This window comes from Chionomys nivalis, chromosome 14 (genome assembly GCF_950005125.1).
Source record: "Chionomys nivalis chromosome 14, mChiNiv1.1, whole genome shotgun sequence".
In the NCBI taxonomy this organism is placed as follows: domain Eukaryota; kingdom Metazoa; phylum Chordata; class Mammalia; order Rodentia; family Cricetidae; genus Chionomys; species Chionomys nivalis.
In genome coordinates, this window is record NC_080099.1 from 45,564,181 (window position 1) to 45,589,733 (window position 25,553).

The 25,553-nt window shown below is 36.0% G+C and overlaps 1 protein-coding gene across 9 annotated transcripts in view; it reads right to left on the reverse strand.

Annotated features, from left to right (window-relative positions):
• Nucleotides 1–25,553, reverse strand: part of Ankhd1 (ankyrin repeat and KH domain containing 1) — a 118,482-nt gene that overhangs the window by 31,168 nt on the left and 61,761 nt on the right. For 6 of the 9 annotated variants that reach the window (XM_057788247.1, XM_057788248.1, XM_057788249.1 and 3 more), the window contains exons 15-22: nt 15,843–16,601; nt 8,604–8,749; nt 8,356–8,467; nt 7,523–7,668; nt 5,981–6,123; nt 5,479–5,692; nt 3,241–3,416; nt 2,909–3,071 (exon numbers count right to left, since the gene is read on the reverse strand). In XM_057788247.1, the coding sequence (XP_057644230.1) occupies nt 2,909–3,071; nt 3,241–3,416; nt 5,479–5,692; nt 5,981–6,123; nt 7,523–7,668; nt 8,356–8,467; nt 8,604–8,749; nt 15,843–16,601 (1,859 nt within the window). Of the gene's footprint in view, nt 1–2,908; nt 3,072–3,240; nt 3,417–5,478; nt 5,693–5,980; nt 6,124–7,522; nt 7,669–8,355; nt 8,468–8,603; nt 8,750–14,659; nt 15,108–15,842; nt 16,602–25,553 lie in introns of those variants that run through there. The other 3 variants (XM_057788253.1, XM_057788252.1, XM_057788254.1) reach the window with 2 other exon arrangements.

Genomic DNA, 25,553 nt, shown 5'->3' on the forward strand with positions numbered 1-25,553 from the left:
TGGTCTGCGAGAGCTAGTTCCAGGACAAGCACCAAAGCTATAGAGAAACCCTGTCTCAAAAAAAGAAAGAAAGAAGGAAAGAAGGAAAGAAAGAAAAGGAAGGAAAGAAAGAAGGAAGGAAGGAAGGAAGGAAGGAAGGAAGGAAGGAAGGAAGGAAGGAAGGAAGGAAGGAAGGAAGGAAATTAAATGCAAACAGATACTAGATGATCTTGTAGGGTTAGAAAAACTACCTTTCACCTTTATAGGGTATGAAGCACATAGTATATGAATTGATACAAAGTCATTAAGCTGTGTACAAGTTTTATGTTCTTTGCTCTAAACTAGACTTTAATTTAAAAAGTTTGTTTTGTTTTTGTTTTTCAAGACAGGGTTTGTGTAAGCCCTGGCTGTCCTGGAACTCACTTTGTATACCAAGTTGGCCTCCAACTCTTAGAGGCCTGCCTGTCTGTGCCTCCTCAGTGCTAGGATTAAATGTATGGGCCACCACTAAGCAAAAGACTGTTAAGTTTAAAAATCTTAGAGGTGGAGAGATGGTTTAGTGTTTAAGAGTGTATACTGTTCTTCAGAGGACCCAAGTGTGGTTCCCAGTATCTAGGATCTAAAGCCTCTGGCCTCCACTTGCATGACCATGCACATACCCACACACAGATATGCACAACACATACACACAACTTTAAATAAATTGGGGGGCTGGAGAAATGGCTCAGTGGAAAAGAGTACTTGCTACTTTGGCAGAAGATGGGGTTTGTTTTTCTGCATACACATGATGTTTTACAACCACCTGTTATTTTAGTTTTATTGGATACAATGTTCTCTTCTAGCCTTCGTGAACACCAAACATGCATATGATGCACATATATGCATACAAATGATGGAGGAAGGTCATTGGCTAATAAAGAAACTGCCTTGGCCCATCTGATAGGGCAGAATTTAGATAGGTGGAGTAAACAGAATAGAATGCTGGGAGGAAGAGGAAGTGAGCTCAGACTCGACAGCTCTGCTCTCTGGAGCAGACGCCATGCTCCCCTCTCCCCGGCAGACACGATAAAGCTCCGACCCAGGATGGACGTAGGCTAGAATCTTCCCGGTAAGCGCTCCTTGGGGTGCTACATACATGAATAGAAATGGGCCAGGCAGTGTTTAAAAGAATACAGTTTCCTTGTAATTATTTCTGGTGTAAAGCTAGCCGTGCAGGAGCCGGGCAAGACAAAAAGCAGGCCCGCAGCCCCTACTACATACAAACATTCTACATATAATCTTAAACTGGGTATGGTGGCACATGCCTCTAAGTTCAGACCTTATGAGGCAGAGGCTCTGTCAATTCAGTGGTCTACATTTTGAGTTCTGGGCTAGTCAGGGTTATATAGTAAGACTTGTCTTCAAGAAAACATAAAACTAAAATAAATAAACAAAATGAAACCTTAAAACTGGGAGTAAACAGTAGCAAAATGATAGTAATGTTTTTTAGCCCTCATGGGCATGTTTGAAGATGCAATTACAAATTAAAAAGAAAATAAAATCTCAATTATAAAACTTTTCTCAAACTAGGTATTAGAGAAAAACTCTGAAAAGTCATTTAAAATAAGAAATAAAGGAGGAGTAGAATGGTGGTCCAGGTTAAGAGTAAGTAAATTTTCAAAACAGGGAAATAGATGAGCAAAATCCTAGTGCATTCTAGGTCATTGATAAAAACAATACAGTACATAAAAAGAGAAGAGCAACATAGACCACATGCGGTACTTTATTATTTGTCATCAATTTAAAGATGTAGGCACTTAAAAATAAAACAGAAAATGAGCACGCATATATATATATACACACACACACATATGATATGAATTATACATTTTTCATAAAAGTTTATTCCGTTTCATTCAGAAACAACCATCTATATATATCTATTGCTTTCCTTAAATTTCATGGTGTGTGTGTGCAAGCGTGTACACGTAGAGGCCAGAGCAGGATTCTGGGTGTTTAACTCTATTAATTTTTGCCTTATTGCCTTGAGAAAGGGTTTTTCACTGAACCAGAAGTTTGCCATTCTGGCTAGGTTGTTCCTGATCCAAACAATGGAGTTCTAGGAGGTGTAGCCATGCCTGGCTTTTAATTTGGGTGTTAGGCATTCCGACTGAGGTCCTCTTGCATGCAGAACAAGAATTCTTAGTCACTGAGCCATCTCCCCAGCCCCAAATTTCACGCTTCAGTAGTATGACATAATAAAAGTAAGTCAAGACACTAAATGAATCAACAACAAAGCTGATTATAGTGAAATAGCAAATAATTCTTAGGTTTAGCCACCAATATTGAAAAGACAGCAACATTTTTTAAGATAAGAACTAATCTATCCCATGATGGCCTTTAACTTACTTTTATAGCCAAGGCTGGACTGGAACTCTGAAGATACAGAATTCATCTCCTAAATGCTGATATTATAGGGTGTGCCACCATACCTGGCACTAGTACTATTTGTTTGTTTTTGTTTTGTTTTTAAACACAGGATCTCACTCTATAGCCCTGGCTGGCCTGGATCTCATATAGAACAGGTTGGCCTTGCATTCAGAGATCCTCCTGTCTTTGGTTTCCTGAGTGGTGGGATTAAGGCAGGAAACACCATGCCTAGCAATAATTAGTGACTTTGTTTGAGTTTTCAAAACAGGATTTCACTGTGTAGCCCTGACTGTCCTGGATTCACTGTGTAGACCAAGCTGTCTGGAACTCACAGAGATCCACCTGCCTCTATCTCTTTAGTGCTGGGTTTAAAGGCAAGCATCACCACCACCTGGCAGCAGTGATTTTTATGTGCACATACACTTAATTCCCCAGCATCAGTTTATATTTTGCACAAGGTTTCAACTTATAATTGTTTTAAAATTATTAAATTTTGTCTTTTCTGTATATGTCATATTACCTTGCGAAATGCTGACATAAGAGGTGTGATTTTTCGGTTGTCTGCAGCATCCACATCAGCACCTGCTTGCACTAGCAATTGTACTACATCAAAATGACCACCATTGGATGCCAGCCAAAGAGGTGTATTTCCCTTCTTGTTACGGACATCAATATGGGCTCCCCTATAAACAAAAAATATACACAGTCTGTTTACTATAAGAGGTTGATACTCTATGGTTTTCTTTACCATATAACAATGTTTTTAAAATGTTGTTAAGGTTACTTTTAAAAATCCACAGACAGTGAAAGGAATCACTGGAGTTCTACATATATCAATAGAAATTTACACACCTGTTAATCAGGAGCTCACAAAATTTGTAGTGGCCTTTGTCAGCTGCTATTGTCAAAGCAGTGTCTCTTGAGGAAGGCACAGGAGGGGCATTGACATCTGCTCCTTTATCAAGGAGAACTCTTCCAACCTCTGCATATCCTCCAGAAGCTGCTTCCATCAAGGGAGTAAGACCAGTCTGTTTAAACCAGTAAAGAATGCAATGGAATTAAGTAATTTCTTTAAAAGACTAAACTAAGTCATATTTAAGTAATTCTGATTTTCTCTCACAAAAGAACTAAATAACATTCTGTTTTCAATTGTATTAAATTAGCTTTCTGATAGCTCATGTAATCCCAGCTCTTGGGAGGTAGAATCAGAAGGATCAGGATGAGGAGTTCAAGGTAATCCCTAGTATTGACCACATGAAATCCTGTCTCAACCAAAATAAATAAATAAATCTTACTAAATAGCAAATGAGAATTGTTAGAATTAACGAGGCATGCCAGAGTACACTCACTTATAATCTTATGCAAGAAGGAAAGCAAAGCCAGGCACGGAGATGCCTGAACTCAGCTCTTAGGATGCTGAGGCAGGAAGATTGAGTTTGAGGGCTCTAGAATTACAGTCAGTTTGCTCATTCTCTCACCACTATCCCTTTGAAAGAGTCTTACTTATATAGACCAGCGCTCAAACATGAAGTCTTCCTGCCCCAGCTTCTATAATGTTGTAATCTTAAGACTATGCCACCATGCCTGTCCTGAGTTTTTATCAGACACTTTTCTTCAGCCAGGCATAGTGCCTGTAACTCCATGCACTCAGAAGGTAGAGTCGGGAGGTTAAGTTCAAGTCTAGCCTGGGTTACTGTCTCAAAAACACAACACAACACAACAAAACAAAAACCCAAATCAAAATGGAAGAAAACAAACAAATAATAATCTCCAAACAGTATGCACCATTCTAGGGCTTTTAATAGGTGACTAGACCACAATTAATACTTGAAATTGAAAAGGAAAAGGCCAGCTTTTGGATGTCACATGATCACTGAACCCATAAAGTCAACAGCAACAGTGGCTACCTATATAAGATTGATCCATCAACATTCCATCATGGATGGCAGAGGGGCTCATAAGGCTCCACCCCTCAGAGTTTATGGTTTCTGGAACAACCACTGGCAGGTAATGAATCCTTGCTCAAGTAAATACCACCCATGTTCATGAAAATACACACACACACACACACACACGTAATGTGTTTTTTGAGACTTATTATGTATACAGGGTTTTTCCTGCATATATGTCTGCAGGCCAGAAGAGGGCACCAGATCTCATTACTGATTGTTGTGAGCCACCATGTGGTTGCGGGGAATTGAACTCAGGACCTATAGAAGAGCAATCAGTGCTCTTAACCTCTGAGCCATCTCTCCAGCCTGCCTATTTTCTTTGTAAACATTTTGTATTACATTTGTTATGTCTTTGTGTGTATGTTCCTGTGTACACCAGTGCTTACCAGGGCAATATGTAGAAGTCAGGATAACCTGCTGTAGTTGGTTTTCTCCTTCCACCATGTGGATCTTAGGATGAAACTAAGGTGGCCAGGCTTGATATCACATACCTTTACATACTGAGTCATCTCACCAGCACCCCACCACCACCACCACCACACACACATTACATTCATACACATAAATTTTTTAAAAAATAAAAAGGCTGGGAGTGGTAGTACATGCCTTAATACTAGCATTCAGGAGGCAAATGAAGGAAGCCAGCTTTCTTTGTAGAAAGAGATCAAGTAGGACAACTACATAAAGAGACCCTAATCTCAAACAAACAAACAAAAACAACAAACCAAAAACAAAAAAAAATATATTAACTGTTAGAAATGAGAGATGAAATTTCTAGATTTTTCCAATCTTAAATGACATAAAGTTTCAGTTGTCATCTCATTAAAAACCTAGTTTTTTAAGTACCTAATATTTCAAGGTTAAAAAAAAGTCCAAGTATTGCTATTTCTAAATTCCAAAAAGTCATGAATCTCTCAGAATTTATCATATTAAAACAGATTTTAGGTTTTTTCTTTTGTTTAGAGTTTTTATCAGTAGTAAGTATATGTCTCATTAAAGTGATTTTTTAAAAATGTTAATAATGTGTATTATTGGCACTGTTTAATTCCCTAAATCTGCACTGGAGATAAGCTGAAATGCCATATGTGTTTACATAAAACTGAAACTGAAAAAACTGGCAAATTATAAAATTTCTTACCTTTGCCCTATGTTCAACATTGGCTTTGCGGTCCAAAAGCAAACTCACTACTTCTGCTCGGCCCTGGAAGCAGGCCAGTGTGAGAGCTGTGTTCCGGTTGGTCTCTATTTGTGCATTAATATCTGAACCCATATCAAGCAGCAATTTCACTGCAGGAACATGTCCATTCATTGCAGCCAACATCAGAGGAGAAATACCTAGTTTACTCCCAGTCCTAAGGAAGAAATGTGCTCAGAAAATTAGTATGATACCTTGTGTTTTTAAAAAAGCACGACAGATGAAAATGTCAGTAAAGAAAGATTTCTAACATAGACGTACAGATCTGTCTAAATCAAGAATGGCAAAATCTCATAATTTAAAACATAACTCTTAAGGGAAACTGCGAAAGGGATGCAATTTATGAGAGAAGAATTAAAAAAAAAACAATTCCTACTTAAGATGCTTAAGACTAAGGTTAAAAACTCAGCAATCGTAAATGATAAGATGAATGAACAGGTGATACCTTGAATTAATTTCTGCCCCAGCATTAAGCAAAATCTTAATAATATTCACGTATCCTCCAGATGCAGCCAGACTCAGTGGTGTATAATCAGACACATTCCTATGTTCTTTATTGGCTCCTCGGGCCAGGAGCAAATCTACTACCTACAAAGTAAAATATGGACAGATAAAACAAGTTTATACCTAGTGCTCAAGTTAAAAATGAAGGAAATACAAACAAAACCTGCAATTTTCTTGTCTAAATATTTGACATTTTAAATATATTTTATTAGGCCTTAAGTATTAAAATATCAGCACAAGATAAATGGATTCAATAACTTTTTGGGGGTGGTCATATTTGTTTTTGAGACAGGGTCTTGCTTATGTAGCCAAGGTTGACCTGAAACTTGCAGCAATTCTCCTGCCTCGGCCTCTAAAGTGCTAGGATTATACATATGCACCACCATGCCTAGCTGAATTTCTTATCAAGAAGTTAAAAAACCGTGAGCCTGTGTGGTAGCTCATGCTTATAACCCCCTGGAGGGTGACTCAGAAGGATTGCCTCAATTTCAAGGCTACCTTCAGCTACATAAGAGACTGAGACACAAATAAACAAATTCAGAGTGTGGTGCTCTGTGCAGTTGCATATACCTGTAAATCCCATGGTGTATGGTGAAAGCAGGAAATGAAGAAAAGCTGGTCTTAACTAAAATGAGTTGAGTGCCAACCTGGACTACATGAGACCCTGTCCTAAAAACCCATGGCCAGGCAGGGAAAAGAAATTCAGAGTTTCAAAATGCCAGTTGTAATGAAACAAGACCTTTTCCACTTATCAATTTATGAACAATGGATTTGCATTTTATATGTGTTAGAATTGTATTTGACTGGATGCCAATAAATGTAGAAATAAAGACAATTCATATCTGTATTTATGAGTAAAAACATATTCCTTTAAAAATGAATGTGCAATTTCCATTAACTTAAATAAATGTATTTCAGTCCTCAGAAAATCTAAGGCAATGGTTCTCAACCTATGGGTCATGACCCTTTTCAGAGATTTAGCAACCCTTACATAGGGGTCACATATCAAATATTCTGCATATTGAATCAGATACTTACAATTCTTAACAGTAGCAAAATTAGTTATGAAGTAGCAACAAAAATTATTTTATGGTTGGGAGTCACAGCATAAAAAACTGTATTAAATGGTTTCAGCATTAGGAAGGTTGGGAAGCACTGGTCTACTGAACTTGTAAAACACATGTGTTTTATACATCATATGTGTTTCACATGTAGTTAAAATATTAATCATGGGGCTGGAGCAACAGCTTAGCAGTCAAGAAAACCTACTTCACTTGCAGAGGACCCAAGTTCCCAGCACCCAAATCAGGTAGCTCATAATCATCTATAACTTCAGCTTTTGGATCTTAAATCTTTGGGCTTCATAGGTGTGTGCATGCGCAAACACACAAGTTTGAAAAAAAAATCTTGAAAAAGTAATAAGCATATATACATTAAAAACTATAAGCAAAATATTTACAAAAGAAAGCCAATGTTAACATACCTCCTGACGACCACCAGAACATGCCAAAGAAAGTGGAGTATCCTTAGTTCGTTCAGCTTGTGCCTCTATATCGCCACCTTTATCCAAAAGGATTTCAACAACTCCAACATGCCCCGCTGTTGCCGCCAGGATCAGTGGGGTAAAACCTAAATTAGAAAATAAAAACTTCTAACAAATCTGTGGTTTTATTTACTTTAATGCCACTGTTTTCAATTTCCTTTTATTTTAACTTAAAAGACTTCAAGTTAGATACTAATGAACAATTTAGCATTGAACTGCTCTAAACTCTAATTTGTTAATGATAAAAACACCTGGCAAGAGGAAATGCTAAATCAATAAAAACTAGCCGGGCGGTGGTGGCGCACGCCTTTAATCCCAGCACTTGGGAGGCAGAGGCAGGTGAATCTCTGTGAGTTCGAGACCAGCCTGGTCTACAAGAGCTAGTTCCAGGACAGGCTCCAAAGCCACAGAGAAACCCTGTCTCGAAAAACCAAAAAAAAAAAAAAATAAATAAAAATAAATAAATAAATAAATAAATAAAAACTATTAAAATCTATACTCACAAACCACCTCAGGATTAAAGACAAAGGCATCCACTATTTGTGGCACACAAGGCAAGAGCTCAGCCCTCCTACTCCATCACCTTCACTAGTAATTTATAGTTTGGTTTTTAATTTTTAGAGAATTATTTGGTTCTATAGATGAATAAGCTTGAACACTGCCTATTTATTTTATTAGTAAAAATATAAGAACTACTTATTCATTGCGAAAATTCTGTAATTTTGTGTGCTTGTGTAAATACTTAGATTTTATTTGTGAATGATATTTCCTACCTTTTTTATCTCTGTGTTCAATTTTAGCATCTCGTGCAATGAGAACAGATACAAGTTCTTCATGACCACCTGCACAGGCCAGTGTTAAAGCTGTGTCATGATTGCTTTCAGTCTAAAAAGGGGAAAAAAAAATTTATTCATATATTTTAGAGTTCTCAATAAAATTATCCTTTCCCTCATTAATGTACAGTTTTTCCTTTCAAAATAAATGAGAACATGTGAAATAAATTTATACAGAATCTACTCACATGCGCATCAATGTCAACTGAAGGATACACAGGGGGCATGGGTGGGGAAACCATATTGCTTGGAGTCTGAGAACAGGATTCGGGTGTAGGACAGTCTGTGGTCTGAGAGGGATTATTTGAACCAGCAGGCACTCTGGTACTCACAGCTGGAAAAAAAAAATTTATATTGCTAAATTTCATTTAAATAAATAATATTGTTTGTACACAGAAAAACATGTAAAACAGAAATGTTCATGTGAGTAACATACTACAGTGAAATCACAAGCTTTGGAGTCAAAAGAACGTATATTGAATGACTTTCTGAATTCATGCAATTTATTTAACTTATCTGAGCCTCAACTTATATGTTCAATGAGGATATGAGTAGTGCTCACCTTGAAAGTTTCTAAAGTAACTAAACACGGCCAATTGTTGGTAGATATATAACAAATGGTGGCATTTTGCACTGCCAATAGGGAGTATATCATTTCTTAATTTAAGCGTTTGTAGCCAGGTATGGTGATCCATACTAGTAATTGTAGGACTCAGATGTCTGAGATAAGAGGATCACAAGTTCAAGGCCAGAGTGGGATACCCCTCAAAAACAAACAAAACAAAACAAAAAAAGAAAGAATGTTTATCTTAGCTTGTAAAAGTTTGCCAAAAACATTCTGTAAATAATGAAAAGTAGCAGGTCAGGGCAACAAGTTAGATTATTTTTCACATAAACAGCAGGGGATGTGTTTTTAAAAATTCAGCATTTACTTTTTTTTTTTTTTTTTTTTGAGTCAAGGTCTCACTATGTAGTCCTGTCTTTCCTGGAATTCTCTATGTAGACCAAGTTGGCTTTAAGCTCAAAAATGCCTGCTGGGATTAAACACAGATTACATAGAGAAACACTGTCTGGGGGGGTTGGAAGGAGGTGTGCACCAGTTAGTTAAAATCAACTTCTAAAAGTCAAGTTATTTTTAAAATGAATACTAGAAATTTATATTTAAGATCACAAAATTTGGAGTTTGGAGTTTTGAATGGTGATACACTTCAGAAATTCTAGTACTTGGAGGGAGGCAGGAAGGCTAGGAGTTCAAAGTCATCCCCAGCTACACAGCAAATCCGAGGCCAGCCTGGATTTCATGAGATCTTGTCTCAGAAAAACAAAAACAAACCCAGAATGTGGTGTTGGAAAACAGAAAGTTGAAAATTATATCTTATGTCTCTTATATATTTTGTTTCATGGAGGATGGAGTTCTGACTGAAAGGGTTAAGGACATCTTTAAAGGATACTAGTAGTTTTTGAGATAATGTATTTAAAGCACTTACTCGTGCCTGGCACAAGGAAAGTGCTCAATAAATGTAAAACAAAGCATTTTACAATACTTTCAGTACTATTATTCACTGTATTAAAAATAAAAATATCACTGTTTAAGAAAGAAAAAACTCAGAAAAAAAACCCACATAACCAATAGTATAGAAAATAATGAAGCTTTCACTATGGCAATACACTTATAACAGACTCAACTTAGTAACTGACTAGATCATTTAATTTTCAAAGAGAGAGTCTCATGTACTCCAGGTTGGCCCTGAACTACTTACTGACCCTCCTGCTCCACCTTCCAAGAGTTGGGATTACTGGTATGTGCCAATCCTACTTTAATTTATTAGATTTAGTAAAATTTAAGATGCTTAGATTTGCTTCTGTGAACCATCCCTTGCTTCCCACTGATATATAAAACAATCTTGGCAATATAAATCCCAACAACTTTATTGACCGCAAAAGTAACTAGGAATGATTATAATATCATAAACTTTTGTTTCACCTAAAGAATATGTACACTGGACACAAAGCTTTAAACTTTTTGTCATTCAAAAATGAAAGAAGCAGATAAGGTTGTTATATCTCAAAATACCTAATACGTAAAAACACCCCCCCCCCCCGCATACTAGATTGATATGTAACACCTTACTGACAGATTTCAGTGGTGGGTCTTATAATTATTAACATATACCCTGGAAGAATTGTATTTCTTCTATTCATTTATTCATGTCATCTCTTCTTTTAGTGGTTTTTGGAAAGCAAGGTATTTTAAATTTTTTAAAAAAGTATTTGACTAGCGCGGAAAGCTAGAATGTGATGTTATGAAAGACTCCTTTACATAACTTATTTTAAAAACAAACAAAAAAGACCACTTCCTGTGTATTTAACAGTTCTATTAAATCCCAAAACATGGATTATGTTTTATACATTTTTATACTACATTATCCTAGGATATTTTCTCTGTAATAATGACAATCAGAACCATTCCATGGAAAGTGTCTTTAATAGGATTAATTACAAATGAAAGTTATAAAGGTTGTATTATAAGAACATTATACTTTAGAACCATGACATTTTCATAAGTTTTAAAACATTTCCTATCTCTGAACAAAATGTCTCTTAAAATGACAAAACCAGACAACTACAACAAAAAAAATCAATATACAATTCAAAATAAAATTTTACACTGCTCAAAAGTAGGGCACTAGAAGAACCAAGTAAAATATTTTAACCTGACTTTTATGAAACCAAGCAAAATTTTGCATATGGTATGGAATAATAATAAATCTTAACATAAAAATTTTATTGCTACTGGTAGACAAAATATTTTGTAAAATTTTATCTCTTAGTGGACATGGTGCTACCCACCTGTAAATCCTAGCACTTGCGAGACAGAGGCTGGAGTTTAAGTATTAGGTGGTTAAGGCTAGCCTAGACTACATGAGACCCTGTCTCAAAAACAAATAGAAGTTCCAGGTCTGGTAGTATAAGTTTAACCCAGCTGCTCCAAGGGCCAAGCCATAAGGATTACAAGTTCAAAGCCTGCCTGGCTATAGGGTGAACTTAAGGACACTGAGTGAGATCCTATTTTAAAATCAAAAAACAAAATGGGCTGAGGACTTCCCTTACATTGGTGACATCCTGATGCCCAGTACCTCAAAAAAATAAAACAGCAGAACTTTTTATTGCTATCATTTGGTATATATCATAGTAATGATAAAACAGTTTCATTTAAAACCTAAGCAGGGTGGTGATGGCACACACCTTTACTCCCAGCACTCAAACAGGTGGAACTCAGAGATATACCTGCCTCAGCTTTTGAGGGCGAGGCTAGCCTAGTCTATAGAGCTAGTACTAGGACAGCCAGGAAACTCTGTCTTGAAAAACAAAGCAAAACTAAAGGTGAAAAATAAAATATTAACATTAGAGGTAATATCTTATAAATCTCCTCAAAATAACAGGATTTCCAAATTCTTTTGTAAAAAGACTTATTTCTAATTATTGTATATATGTTATGTATGTGTTGTAACATGTATGTTCGGATACTCATAGCTAGAATTTTGATCCCCTGGAACAGAAGTGGTTGATCTTTTTGTGTGTGTGTGTGTGTGTGCACGCATGTATCTGTGTGTAAGAGAAAGGATCACACTATGAAGCCCTGGTTGGCCTGGAACTCTTTATGTAGACAAGGGTAGCCTTAAACTCACAGAATTATCTGCCTCTCTGCCTCTGTCTCCTGAATGCTGGGATTAAAGACATGTGCCACCATGCCTAACTCTTCTGCTGATTGTGAGCCACCTGACATGGGCACTGGGAACAGAAGTTGGGTCCTCTCAAAGGGCAGTACATGCTCTTAATCTCTGAGCCAATTCTTCAGGCCTAAAGTTTTGTTTTTAAAAAGATTTATTTATTTATTATGTATACAACATTCTGCCTCCATATATGTCCGCATGCCAGAGGAGGGCGCCAGATCTCATTATAGATGGTTGTGAGCCACCATGTGGTTGCTGGGAATTGAACTCAGGACCTCTGAGCCATCTCTCCAGCCCCCTAAAGTTTTGTTTTTAAACTTAATAATGATCACTCACTGCAAGGCCACTTAGAGCAAATTACACTAGAATTGTAATTTAAACAAATGTATCCAAGTACCAACAGCAATACTGTATTAGACACAAAGTTATATTAAAACTCACATACATATCAAATCTTAATATAGAAATAAGAGCAACTGTTATTTAATAGGATTTAGAAGTATAAGAAATAATAGAATTTTTAAGATAAATGCAAAACTTTTATTCAAACCACATGCATATACATGACACTAATACTAAGGCTCTTTTCTTTGTTTTGTTTTTGCTTGTAAATAAAAGACAGGGTCTCATTATGTAGCTCTAGGTGGCCTGGAACTCAGGGATCTGCGTGCCTCTGCCTCATGAGTCTCCAAATTCAAGGCCTGTACCACCATGCCCAGCTTCAACTAGTGTCCTTAAATATGGCTGAACTGAGTGGATTTCGGCACTATGCACTTACTAGCAGCTCCCCGTATTACTCTTTTTTTTTTGTTTTTGTTTTTTTTTGTTTTTCGAGACAGGGTTTCTCTGTGGTTTTGGAGCCTGTCCTGGAACTAACCGTATTACTCCTCTTGCAGAGCAGATTGATGTAGATTTATTAAAGAAAGGTAAGAAAGAACTCCTGAGTCTGGGAAACGTACAAGGGGGAGACTCTGTACTTCCCTTCTCTAAGCTTCAGTTTCCTGCGGAACTGAGGTAGGAGAATCTATTTTACGGGAGGATTTAAAACAGCTTGTGAAGGTGCAAATGAAGTAACTACCACAAAGCTTGGCACATGGTAAATGTTCCACAGATGTAAATAAATTTATTTTTTTAATCAATCCTCTTTATATATTAATGGAATTTTTATTAAATGCTTTCTAAAATTGCTCAACAATCAAAACTATTTTGAATTTCTTTAAATTGCTCTAAATTTCTAGACTTAACTTTTTGTTTTGGTTTTAAACTAAGCGTATTTTCCTTCCTTTCCCTTTTGTTTATCTGAGACAGGACTTGAATAGCCTGGACTGGCCTTGAACTTGACATGTAGTAAGGATGGCTCTGAATTCCTGATCCTTCTGTTCCTGCTTCCCAGGTGCTAGGATTACAGGTGTCAACAAACCCTGCCCAAGAAGGGATTTAAAAAAAAAAAAGCAAGAAAATAGAAAAATGGCTATTAAAGCTAATGAAAACTGACAAAATACAAACATAAAATTAGAAATAACAGATCTAATAACTGCTTCCATGAACATTTCATGTACAATTTCCTTATTAATTTGATATACATTTTAACTTTTGAGATCATTTGTTATTATGGTAACTGCTAAAAACCTAAGGCTTTCAGAAGAAGATTTGAGGTACCATGTTCCTAATCAAAATTAGATATTCTGTTTAGGATTGTAGAGAGTATGACATATCAGTTACAGGCTGAGTAAGTAAATAAGTTATAACATTAGTTATGTATATAAACAATTTATTAATTTTCATGAAAATATTTAGGTAGAACAGCAATATGCGAAAACATTCTTAAAGAAGAAAATTAATATTTCCTTCAGAGAGATAGATATATTCTTCAAAGTGAACTTTAAAGAGTATATATCAGTCTCTCTTTCACTAATGAAAATAAATTTAAATAGAATTAATTCTGTCTATGGCTTGCTCCATAATCCTACTGACATGCTTAAATGTTTTACAACTATAGAGTTAGCTATTAAGTTTGTCTAATTTTTGGCACTATTAATTAAGAAAATTAGACTTGGGAAAAATAGTTTTAAGTGAGACATCATCATCTTGAAAAGAGAATACAATTATCGCCATGCATTTCAAAACATATAAACTTCATAAATGGAACTTTTTATTTATCAATTTAAAACTTATTTACAATCTGATAAGTAGTTAATGTCTAATACATATTAAGTCTTATTATGTCAACATGTAACACTAAAAGATGTTTTCTGAGGTAAATTTTTAAAGTCTCATGTGAACTCTATAAAAGGTCATTTCTATTTAAAAACACTTTAGTGAAATAAAAACTTTTAAGAAACATCTGTAATAATTAACATAAAGTTAACTACAAATTTCCTTTAGAGCTGTTTTGGCTAAAGTAAATTTAACATAAGAAGCTCTACAAGCCAAAAATATAAAAATTCAAATTAAAGAATAAAGATACTAACTCCTTAAAATATCTCCTAGTATTTGAATTTTAAGAACACTAGACATTTCTCCTCTGCACAATACTATCTATTACATGGCAGAGGAGCCTCAAAGGCAAAATGATATCTATAACCAACTGAAGTAACACATATACTCAATAAAAATTCCTGATTTACTCTTATTCCACATTTTTAAAGATTCAGTAAAGATTAGGAAGACTAAAGGCTCACAAAAGAAGAAAGGAAACTGGGATAGTATAATTGGGGTAGGAAGGGGAGGAGAATATGACAAGAGGAAACAGACAACAATAAGGAAAAAAATGTTGCAATCAAGAGACAGAGGACTGGCCTGCCTTTGAATATCACTCCAGCTACATCTTAGTTCTTGGTCTTCATCCACTGTCAACAGCCATTCTGGCTGCAATTCTGAACTGGGCTCTCATGGAGGTGATACATTCACCAGCCATCTTTAGGAAGGTAAATGATTAATTGCACTGTTTTCCCACTGCTGCAAGGACAATGAAAGGGAAAGTAAACTTGTGCACCTCATTTCATATCTAGTTGTAATTTTCCACACAACAATAAACAGAAACATACACTTTAAGATTATTAGCCCTTTTTCTTTCTATGTGTATGTACATGAATGCGCATGTATGCAAGCACACTATTAAGTGTTCTGTATGCTTGTTCATCAAGAGTTTACACAAAAATTCCAATCTCAAAAACAAGTACAACAGTTTAAATGTACTTTAATCTTCTGAACACAAACTCTATACCATGGAGTGTACAGCTGTTCTCATTTAATTAGAGATAATTAAATTGGTCTAATAACAAAAAGTAGTGTCTTTTAAAATTCTCATGTCCAACCATGAAATTCACAGGCAAGAAAATTAAATAGGTAGCCTTACCTGCGTGCTTCTAAATTGTACAAAAGATTCTACTGAGTGCTCCTATGTAGGAAATAACAAACTGTCTTTGAAAGCAAATTTCTAAAGGATTATGGGAACCTTATTTATCTTTGAAGTGTATTTGTTTTAAACAGAAAAGGGGAAAAACTCCCTTAATGTGTTAGTGCTACTGGGCTTAATTAAATTCACTTTCATAATTCCTAAGGAATTCAGTAATTTTACAAAGACAGTTTTAAAATAGAGAAATACAAAGTTTGTGTTTTTGAAGGGGCATTTAAAGAAGTTGAGCACACAGATAAAAGAGAAAAGTATTTTAGATATATTTCTTAACCCACCTGCTATCAGGTCATCAAGAGTGTCGGTAAGCGTCTGGGCTGGAGTTGCAACCATGAGTCCATCTGGCTCTTGTACTAACAGCCCCTGCTCATGTCCAGCAACAGCAATCTGAGGCTGTCCTATGATCTGCTGGTTACCTGATACTTTCTGAAGCACAAGAGAATTTGTCCCATTAGAACCTAAGTCACTGGAAAAGTCACATTGTGGAGATGATAGAGGCTGGACTGGGACAAAATCAATTTGTTCTGCTGATGGTGGAGATTGTTGCTCATCACCAATACCATGATCTTTAAATAAGATTGTATCAACCTGGGGTGATTCTGAAGAGTGATCCTCTGGGAGACTGCCATCTTCATCCCCTGCCAAGGAGACTCCTCTATGAGAGCACTGCTGGTGTGGAGACCCTGTGTCTCTCTGACCTTTGGTTTCCAAGTATTCTTTGGTAAACTGCTGCTGTGTTTTCATCTGCAACTGCCTTTCCACTTTCTGCAGTTCTTTCAGTATTTTCTTCTTCTTCTGGACTTGTTCTTCTCTGTTCTTTTTAAGTTCTTCTATCTTATCCTTGTTTAGAGGCTCACCTTGAATTAACTCCAATGACTTAAGCTGTGCTTTCTCAATAGCACTAATTCTCTGTCCCAGTTCATTCAGCTTGCCTTCAGTCTCTTCTACTATGCACTCCAAAGGCTGGTATGGGTGAAAAGGTGGCAGTAGGTCCTGATCTGCTACCTGCAGGGAACTGGACTTCTGCTTGGATGCACCTAAGCACATGAAAAATGTTTGAAAAAGTGCCATGCTAAAGAAAAAAAAAAGAAAGAAAGAAAGAAAAAGAAAAAAGAGAAAAAAAGAGAAAACAAAACAAAAAACAACCAAAAACCAGAGTCCCAAAAATAAAAACACACACAAAAAACATTCCTCCCCTCTCCCAGACTTCCTTCCCCAAACCATTATAACTAATGCTATAGAATGATTCAAAAGTCACACTAGTGAGGCAGATAAACCTCAACTATCTCATCTGTTTTTGCACAGCATAAACTGAGATGTTATCAACTCAAAATTGAACTTAAAAAATATATACTTTTAAATGTAGGATGATTTTAGAAATTATGATGGGACGAAGAGAAAAGGAGGGAAAAAACCTCAGAATTTTGCTGATCAGGCTGGACTTTTTAAATCTAGCTGAGCATGTTAGCACACACTTTTAATCCCAGAACTCAGAGGCAGAGGCAGGCAGAGGGATTCTCACGAGTTCCAGGATAAGCTGGTCTACATAAATTCTAGGTCACCCAAGGCTACACAGTGAGTATCTTGGCTTAAAGTAAATAAGAACAAAAACAAACAAACAAAAACCCAACAAAAGAAAAAATATCAAATATAAACCAGAATCAAAATGGCATTCAGAATAATATTAATGCTAGTTTAATTGCTTTTTCAAAACAATTATTCTAGGAATAATTATACAAGTAAAGTTTATTCCAAGAGAACAAAATAGGGCAAATGTTTTTTAAGTTGGCAAAATAATTCTATTCTTACATTAAAATACAATGTGAAATCAGTTTCTCAAGACATTATCTCTTTAGACAGGCATGGTAACCCATATGCCAATAAAGTCAACATTCAAAGGACAGGGTAGAAGAATCAAGTAAGTATTAAGGGTTATATTCAATTCATAGCTGAATTTGAGGCTAGCCTGTGCTACCTAGAACCTTGTTCTCAATAAAACAAATGTGAGTCATTATAAAATTCTCCAATAAAAAGGCTAACATTGTTCTACCTAAACACTGTGTTAAACTTATACCACAAAGGATCTAATTTTAAATAAACCATTTAAATAATATCCATCTAAGAGAGAAACAATGAATGTTACTAATAGGGAGAAAAATCAGATATTCCATATAGGAATACTCATATTGATAACATTTTTTTTAAAAAAAATTGTTTAAGGTTATTAAATATATTTGTTCCTCCTTCATAAAAAGTCTGCTGTAAAGTAATTATTAATAGCCTTAAAGGGGATAAATAAAAATTTTGAGGTACTCCTTCATTTGTCTGAGCAAATTCAGGGATGAATTCTATTCAGGAAGAACTAGGACTACTTGGGGCGAGGGGACAAATAACTGATTCATCTACCAGCACAGATGAACTTCAAAACACTGAGTTAAATAAGATTCCAGACACAAAATTACATACTGTAAAATTTCACTTAACATAAAATTTATAGAGAAAAGACATAAAAGAATGTAGTGGCCCTGGGGTATGGCAATGAGAATAAAGTTCAAATGCAAACAGGTAACAGATCTTTTAGGGGCAGTTAAAGCTAAGTGGGAACTGTGTGGAGTAGTGAATGCCTGAATCCCAAAAAATGGGAGACCGAGGCAAGAGATCAGGACTTTGAGACCGACTGTCTAGCCAGACGGTGGTGGTGCACGCCTTTAATCCTAGTACTTGGGAGGTAGAGGCAGGTGGATGTCTGTGAATTCAAGGCCAGCCTAGTCTACAAGAGCTAGTTCCAGGACAGGCTCCAAAGTTACAAAAAAAACCCTGTCTTAAAAAAAAAAAAAAGGGGGGGGGGCTGACTGTCTCAATGTCAAGAGTAACAGTGAGGACCTCAAAACTTGATGGTGATGATTGTCACAGAACTTGGTAAATTTACCAAAATATACTGCATTTCATATTTTAATGAGTGAATTTGATAATTAAAAACAATAAAGCAATTTTTAATTTTTCAAAAAATTTATTTACTTAATTTATGTGTATGGATGCTTTGCCTGCAAATATGTCTGTGCATGCCTAGAACCCACAGAGGCCAAAAGAGGAGGGTCAGATCCATCAGGACTGCAGTTATCAGAGCTTGTAAGTAGCTATATGAGTACTGTATATCAAACCCAGTCCTCTGCAAGAGCAACATTGCTTTATATCACAGAGCCATCTCCCCAGTAAAGGCATTTTCTTTAGATCTGTTTTGTTCTTTTTGCATAAGATTGAGTCTCAGTTGGCTACCCTCAAATTCACATCCCAGGGTTTGAGTATCTTGAGTGCTGGAGGTCAAGTCAAGCATGCACTATCACATTCAAGGATTTTTTTCTAACATTTTATTTGTTTGTTTGTTTAGGGAGAGGAAGAGAGGGAGAATGTGTGTGTGTGTGTGTGTGTGTGTGTGTGTGTGCACGTGTGTGTTCATACTGTGGAGGTCAGAAAACACCTTGCAGACATCAGTTTTCTTCCTTCTACCATACAGGATCCAGGGATCAAATTTAGGCCATCAGGCAAGGAGACAAATGCCTCTTTCCTGTGAGCCATTTTGCCAACCCATACATAAGAAATTTTAAAAGAAAAAAAATCTTATAACAAAATTCATTCTCAAGTTTAAAAGACTTACAGAATAAAAGAAAATAAGAGCTACATGCCAGGCCTGATGGCACACACCTATAATACCAGTTCCTTACCAAACTGAAGGAAGAGGATATGGAATTCAAAGTCAACACAATTGAGACTACATCTCCAAAAAATTAAATAAAAAACTTTAAGTAGTTCAAATATATGCATTATGTTTTAATTTACTAAAAGGATCCAAGGTTTCCCCTTGGTCAGAAGACCAGTTTCAGTACCATACTGTAGTCACTTTCAGAGGCTTACTTACTCCTAATGCAAATTCAGCAATGCATGTCATATTTAATTTCATGTTTCTACTTAAGCAAAGTGGTAGGAAAAGATTATTAGATTTGAGAGATAATTTGATTATTAGTTTCATAAGACTATAGGAGCCAAATGTTTTAACAGGAAAGAAAAAGGAGGCAAAACTACAACAAATAACAAGGTATAAATCCACTAGTACAGCAAGTAAAAATTTCAGTTTCATAAAGAGATGTAATGACATAAGCAGAGTAAATGCAAAGGCTCAGCAAGATTGGATATTCCTTCAAACTTTCCTAATATAGTTGCAAGTGCACCAGGATTAAGGCTGCCCACATTAAACATTCACAGGTAAGATGATCCAAAACAAGAGAAGAATGTTAAGCACAGAAAGATATACTAATGATATGCTCAACTGTATTAGAAATACTGTATGGAACTAAAAGAGACATTTCATAGAACAGAGAAATAGGTTTAGAAAATACGTAGCATTATTTGGGGGCTGAAGAGGTAGCTGCTCTTCCAGAGAACCTAGGTTGAGTTCCCATCACCCATGTTGAGCAACTCACAACTGCCTGTAACTCTGGTTCCTGGCATCCAACATGTCTTCTGGTACTCATGGGCATTGCATTTACATGGTACACATAAATACACTCAATCACACACATATACACATTAAATTTAAAAAAAATTTAAATGTACAATGATGGGCCAGCAAGATGACACAGTTGCAAGCCTAATAACAGGAGTTTGATCCCTAGGGCCTATTTGGTGGAAAGAGAACCAACTCCCTCAAGTTGTCCTTTGATTTCCACACATCATGACATGTGTGCATGTGCACATACATAACAAAATGAAAACATAAAAATTAAAATGCATAAAAAGCAGTTTTCTTTCATATAGTTAATAGTTGAAATATCCAAAACTAGGGAGTTAAAACTGTCTAGACAAGAACACATCAAAGCACTAAGTCAATCTATAAACCAAGAGCGGTAAAAACAAAATGTCACCTGAAACTGTAGAAATACCAGTTAGTGGGTAAAAATTTGAAAAGGGCTTCATTTGATGAGAAAAATTTAATATGAAGTAAGTATTAAAAAACACCAGAAAATAAGATTTCCAATCCCTTCAAACCACTGTCAGATATGTAAATATGTACATACACACATACAGGAACGTGTACATGGATATCATGGAGTTGACATACCAAGTACAATTTAGAAATAGAAATAGACACCATTTCTTTTGGTTTGGCTTCTATCCTACACTTTTTGTTTCCTCTAAGCTTTTTCCCCCTAGTAACAAACCTAGGAAAAGTATGCACTAGAAACTGTGATCGATAGCAGTTTACAATCAGCTTTATTGCTGTATTTTGGGATTTTCTGTTGCTGGGGATTGGACTGAGGGTTTTGTGCATGATAGGCAAACATTCTATCACTGAGTTATATTCCCAGACCTTTTCTTCTGTTGCAGTATTGGGAAGGGAATCCAGAGTCTTATGCGTGGTAGATGCTTTACCACTGAGCCACGCCCACTATACCACTGATGTACCTTCATCAACTTGTTTATTTCTATGGGCAATAGGTGAGTGAGGTATGCACTTGTGAAACATTCAGTCCTCTACTGAAATGAGCTTAACCTTATTATTTTCAAATCTGTATCAGTGAATTAGCACACTGTGTAATTTAAAATGACCAAAAGAAAACATCTGTTATCTACAGTTTTAACATAGAAATCTCTTAACCAAGATGTCCAAAGATATAGACCATCTATGTTCCATGAAAACAGATTCACCCAACCTATCTCTTTTTAATAAAAGCAGTTATATGTAAAAACACATTAGTAAGTTTGGGAATGCATAAACTTACATAAACATATTTAAAAATTAGTAGAGATATTAGTAAAATTTACAGAAGAAAACTCAATTTGAATTACAACATATGCAAATTTTTCTATATAGTTTAATAATTTCTCATAAAAGCATGAGAGTTCATGACACTGACCAACTCCAATAAACAACTCTGGAGGAGAGGCGGCACAATTTTCCCTTACACTTCTGTTTCTGGATCTCTCTAAACATTGTCAAAGTTTTAAAAGTACAACTTTTAACACTGCTCTTTTAAAGACAGAGTCTCACTGTGCAGCCCTGCCTGGCCTGTAATTCTCTATGTGGAACAGGTTGGCCACTAATTCAGAGACCCACCTATCTCTGCCTTCTAAGTGCTGGATTAAAAGCGTGTACCACCAACCCAGTCCTTTTGTTTATATTTTGGAAAGATCTTGCTTGTAGTATAGGCTAGTCTTGAACTGACAGTGATCCTCCTGCTTCAACTAGACCTGTGCTAGGATTAAAGAATGTGCTACCATGCCAAGTTCATTACTATGTCTTGATTTTTTTAAAGTATATATTATATATTATTTTCTTTAATTAATATGTCAGTTTCATTTTTTTGAGACAATCCTATGAGCCAAACCTGGCTCTGAACTCCTTTCTCATCTTCATGCTTGCACTCAGGGATGTGTGCACATGTCTGTGTGTGTCCATGTATGTCGTTTCCCCCACATACACACCCCACCACACAAACATGGTATGCACCGGGGAGATGATTCCATTAGTAAAGTACTTGCTATGCAAGCATGGAGACTTTAAGTCAGGTATAGCAGCCCACACCAGTAATCTCACCAATGGGAGGAAGAGACGGGGATCACTAGAGCTGCTGGCCAGCTAACCTGGTCAAATATGTGAGTTCCAGGTTTAGTGTTTGATCTTATCTCAAAAAAAAATGAGGTGGGGAATGATACAGGAGGAAATCACAGAGAAAACTAGTGAGCATTTTGTAAGAACTTATAAGAAAAGGACTATGGACTTTGGACACACTAGGGAAATAATGGAAGGGAAAATAATACAAGAAAATAAAACAGAAGAGTTATAATGACAAAACTACTAGGAACTGAGTGTGATTAATTCAACACTACACTTGAAGTAGTGAAAGAGAAGTGACAAGTCAGAAGGAAGTGAGAACCAAGTACTGTAAGTATTATGGCACTTTTCTGTAACTAAAGTTCACAGAAAAGGAATTACTTCCCAAGAAGGTTTGAGGTACACAGATATGTTGGGCTACCAGGGGTATATATTTCAGTAGTAGAGTGAGCACTGTGTGTGAGATCCTAGGTTCAGTACTAAGTACCACAAAGAAAAAGAAGAAAGCTAACAAAATCTAAACTTGCAGTATTAGAAATTGAACCCAGGGCTTTCTACATACTAGGCAACCCAGCAAAGTGTCCTCCGACCTTCCCATTTGTGCGATCACACACATATACACAAGATAAATACAATGTAATTTTAAAAACTTAATATATCTATGTTTTAAGATGGATTTTTATATCTAACCTATCCATGTTCATTGTGTACTTTTAAATAATCAAATAGCTCATATCTATTTATTTATTTTAAGGCAGACTCTAGTTATGCAGCCCTGGGTGGGCTGGAACTTGCTATGTTGACTAGGTTAGCCTCAAACTCAGAGATCTGCCTGTCCCCCAAGGGATGGAATAAAGTCTTGCATCACCACACCCAACTCAAAAGACTTATTCATTCTGAAAGATTTTATTTTAATTTATGTGTATGTGTGCCCATTGACAGAGAGGGCATTGTATCTTCTGGAATTGTAGTTATAAGTAGTTGTGAGTTGCCCAACATAGGTCTTGGAATCAAATTTAGATTCTCTGGAAGAGTAGAAATCTTAACTGCTAAGCCACTTTCCAGCCTCCAAATGACTTAAGAAAACAACAACAGAATTTACAGGGACAAAGATTCTACAATGAGTCTGATTTTTTTTTAGCTAAATGACAATTAACTCAATATATTATAACAATACGTTCCTTTATAATTGTTAGGTAGTTAAGACAAAGTGCCCAAGTGTTTAGATACAAATATTAACTATTGTCCTTCCTTAATAATTTAATAAAACAGAGGAGGGAAAGGAAGGAGGGGAATCTGTGGTTGGTATGTAAAATGAATAAAATAAAATACTAAAAAATTAATTTAATAAAATGTGTTTAGAAGGTTAGTTAATTTTTATACCATTCAGTAAAAACAATAAAACAGAATCGAAGAAAGAAGTGGATCCCTAGTATATGATAATTTCTAAGCAAAACCGTGCTTATGAATATCAACATAAAGATCACCACCCAAGATTTTCTGCTGCTTACACATTAGCTCTAGATTTAAAATGCTCTACTTGCTCTCTGAACAATTTGTCTAGATTATTTTTTGGTTATTTTGTGGTTTTGTGTGAACGTTGAAAAATTATTTACTGTTAAATATTGAATTTCTGAGCCAGGCAGTGATGGTGCATGCCTTTAATCCCAGAACTTGGGAGGCAGAGGCAGGTGGATCTTTGTGAGTTTGAGGTCAGCCTGGTCTACAGAGCTAGTTCCAGGACACCTAGAGCCATTAAACAGAAAAACCCTGTTTCAAAAAACAAACAAACAAACAAACAAACAAAAAAAAAACAATTTCTGAAGCCCAAATTATTACAGTCCTTTATGGGGTTTAGTCATTCAAACACAAAAACAAACCAGGTACAGGGGCATGAACCTGTAATCCCAGTACTCAGGAGGCAGAGAGACATGAGGATGGTGGAATTATCCTGCACCACACAATGAGACCCTCTCTCATAAAAACTCGAAAAACAGAACCAGCAAAGTAGCCCAAAAGGTAAAGGTGGTTGCTGCAAGCCTGGTGACCTGAGTGATCTCTAGAACCCAAGTAAAGCTGGAAGGAGAACCCATTCCACAAAGTTGTTCTCTGACTTTCACACATGTATTCCCACACACATCATGTGAAAATATGAACACATTAATAATTTTTTTAATCTGGAAAAAAAACCAGAGGTACTTTAAAATATTTTAGAAATGGGTGTTAGCTGGTTATTATGGTTAGATTACTTTAAAAATGTATCATTTGCTAAGATTAAAAATAGAAGGAAGACAGATATGGTGGCTACATTAACATATAAACATATATCTAACTGTGACTTCAATCACCTTTTATTTATTATAAACTAAATAAGATATATTCATAGAATTTTTTTTGTTGTTGTTGTTTTTCGAGACAGGGTTTCTCTGTGGTTTTTTGGAGCCTGTCCTGGAACTAGTTCTGTAGACCAGGCTGGTCTCGAACTCACAGAGATCCGCCTGCCTCTGCCTCCCGAGTGCTGGAAAAATTTTTACATTAAGTTTTTGGGCAGTGGGTATTGATGATAAAATCCAGGGCCTCATGTATGCTACGTAAATGTTTCACTACTATGCAACAGTTCCAACTCTTATGTGGTTTTTAAAATCCTAGAAATTACTTCAGCAAACTCAGATTACAAAATATAATTATCAAGAGAAGATACTTTATATCTAGAAATAAAAAGATAGGAGAACAAAACCTTAGCAGCTTGAGTAGTCATTCAAACAGAGTGCACTCCTATAATAATCATTTGGGTCTCAGGCCTACAATCCCGGCACTCAAAACACTGAGGCAAGAGGATTGCCATAAGCATGAGGGTAGCCTGGGCTACAAAGAGAATTCCAGGCCAGCCTGGGTTACAACATAAAGTCCTGTCTTAAATGTAAAAAAAAAAATTATTTCATTAATAAAGTCATCTAGATTTTATTCATATACATTTTGATAATTAATCATCCAAATTCACAGACTGATAATCATTTGATCAGGTTCACCCACTGTACTCCTGCATTATAAAAGCAAAACTGCAATTCTTCAACCACTTTCTCATTGATTAAATTGATGCTGTAAATATTTACCAAGGTAGCCAGCACATATTTTTATTATTACACTACAGTTTGGCCAAAATATTGTCAAATAAAAGTTAGGTGTTATAGCACATGCTCCTATTTCTGGCACTGAGGCAGAGGCCGAATGATACCACAAGATTAGGCCAGCCTAGTTCAAGTACTGAGTTCTAGGCCAGCCACAGCTAGGTAGCAAGAGCCTGTCTTGAAAATCAAAATAAGAACTGTCAGGTCGCTAAAAAAATGGTTTGACAAAATTTTCTGCTTTATGGGCTGGA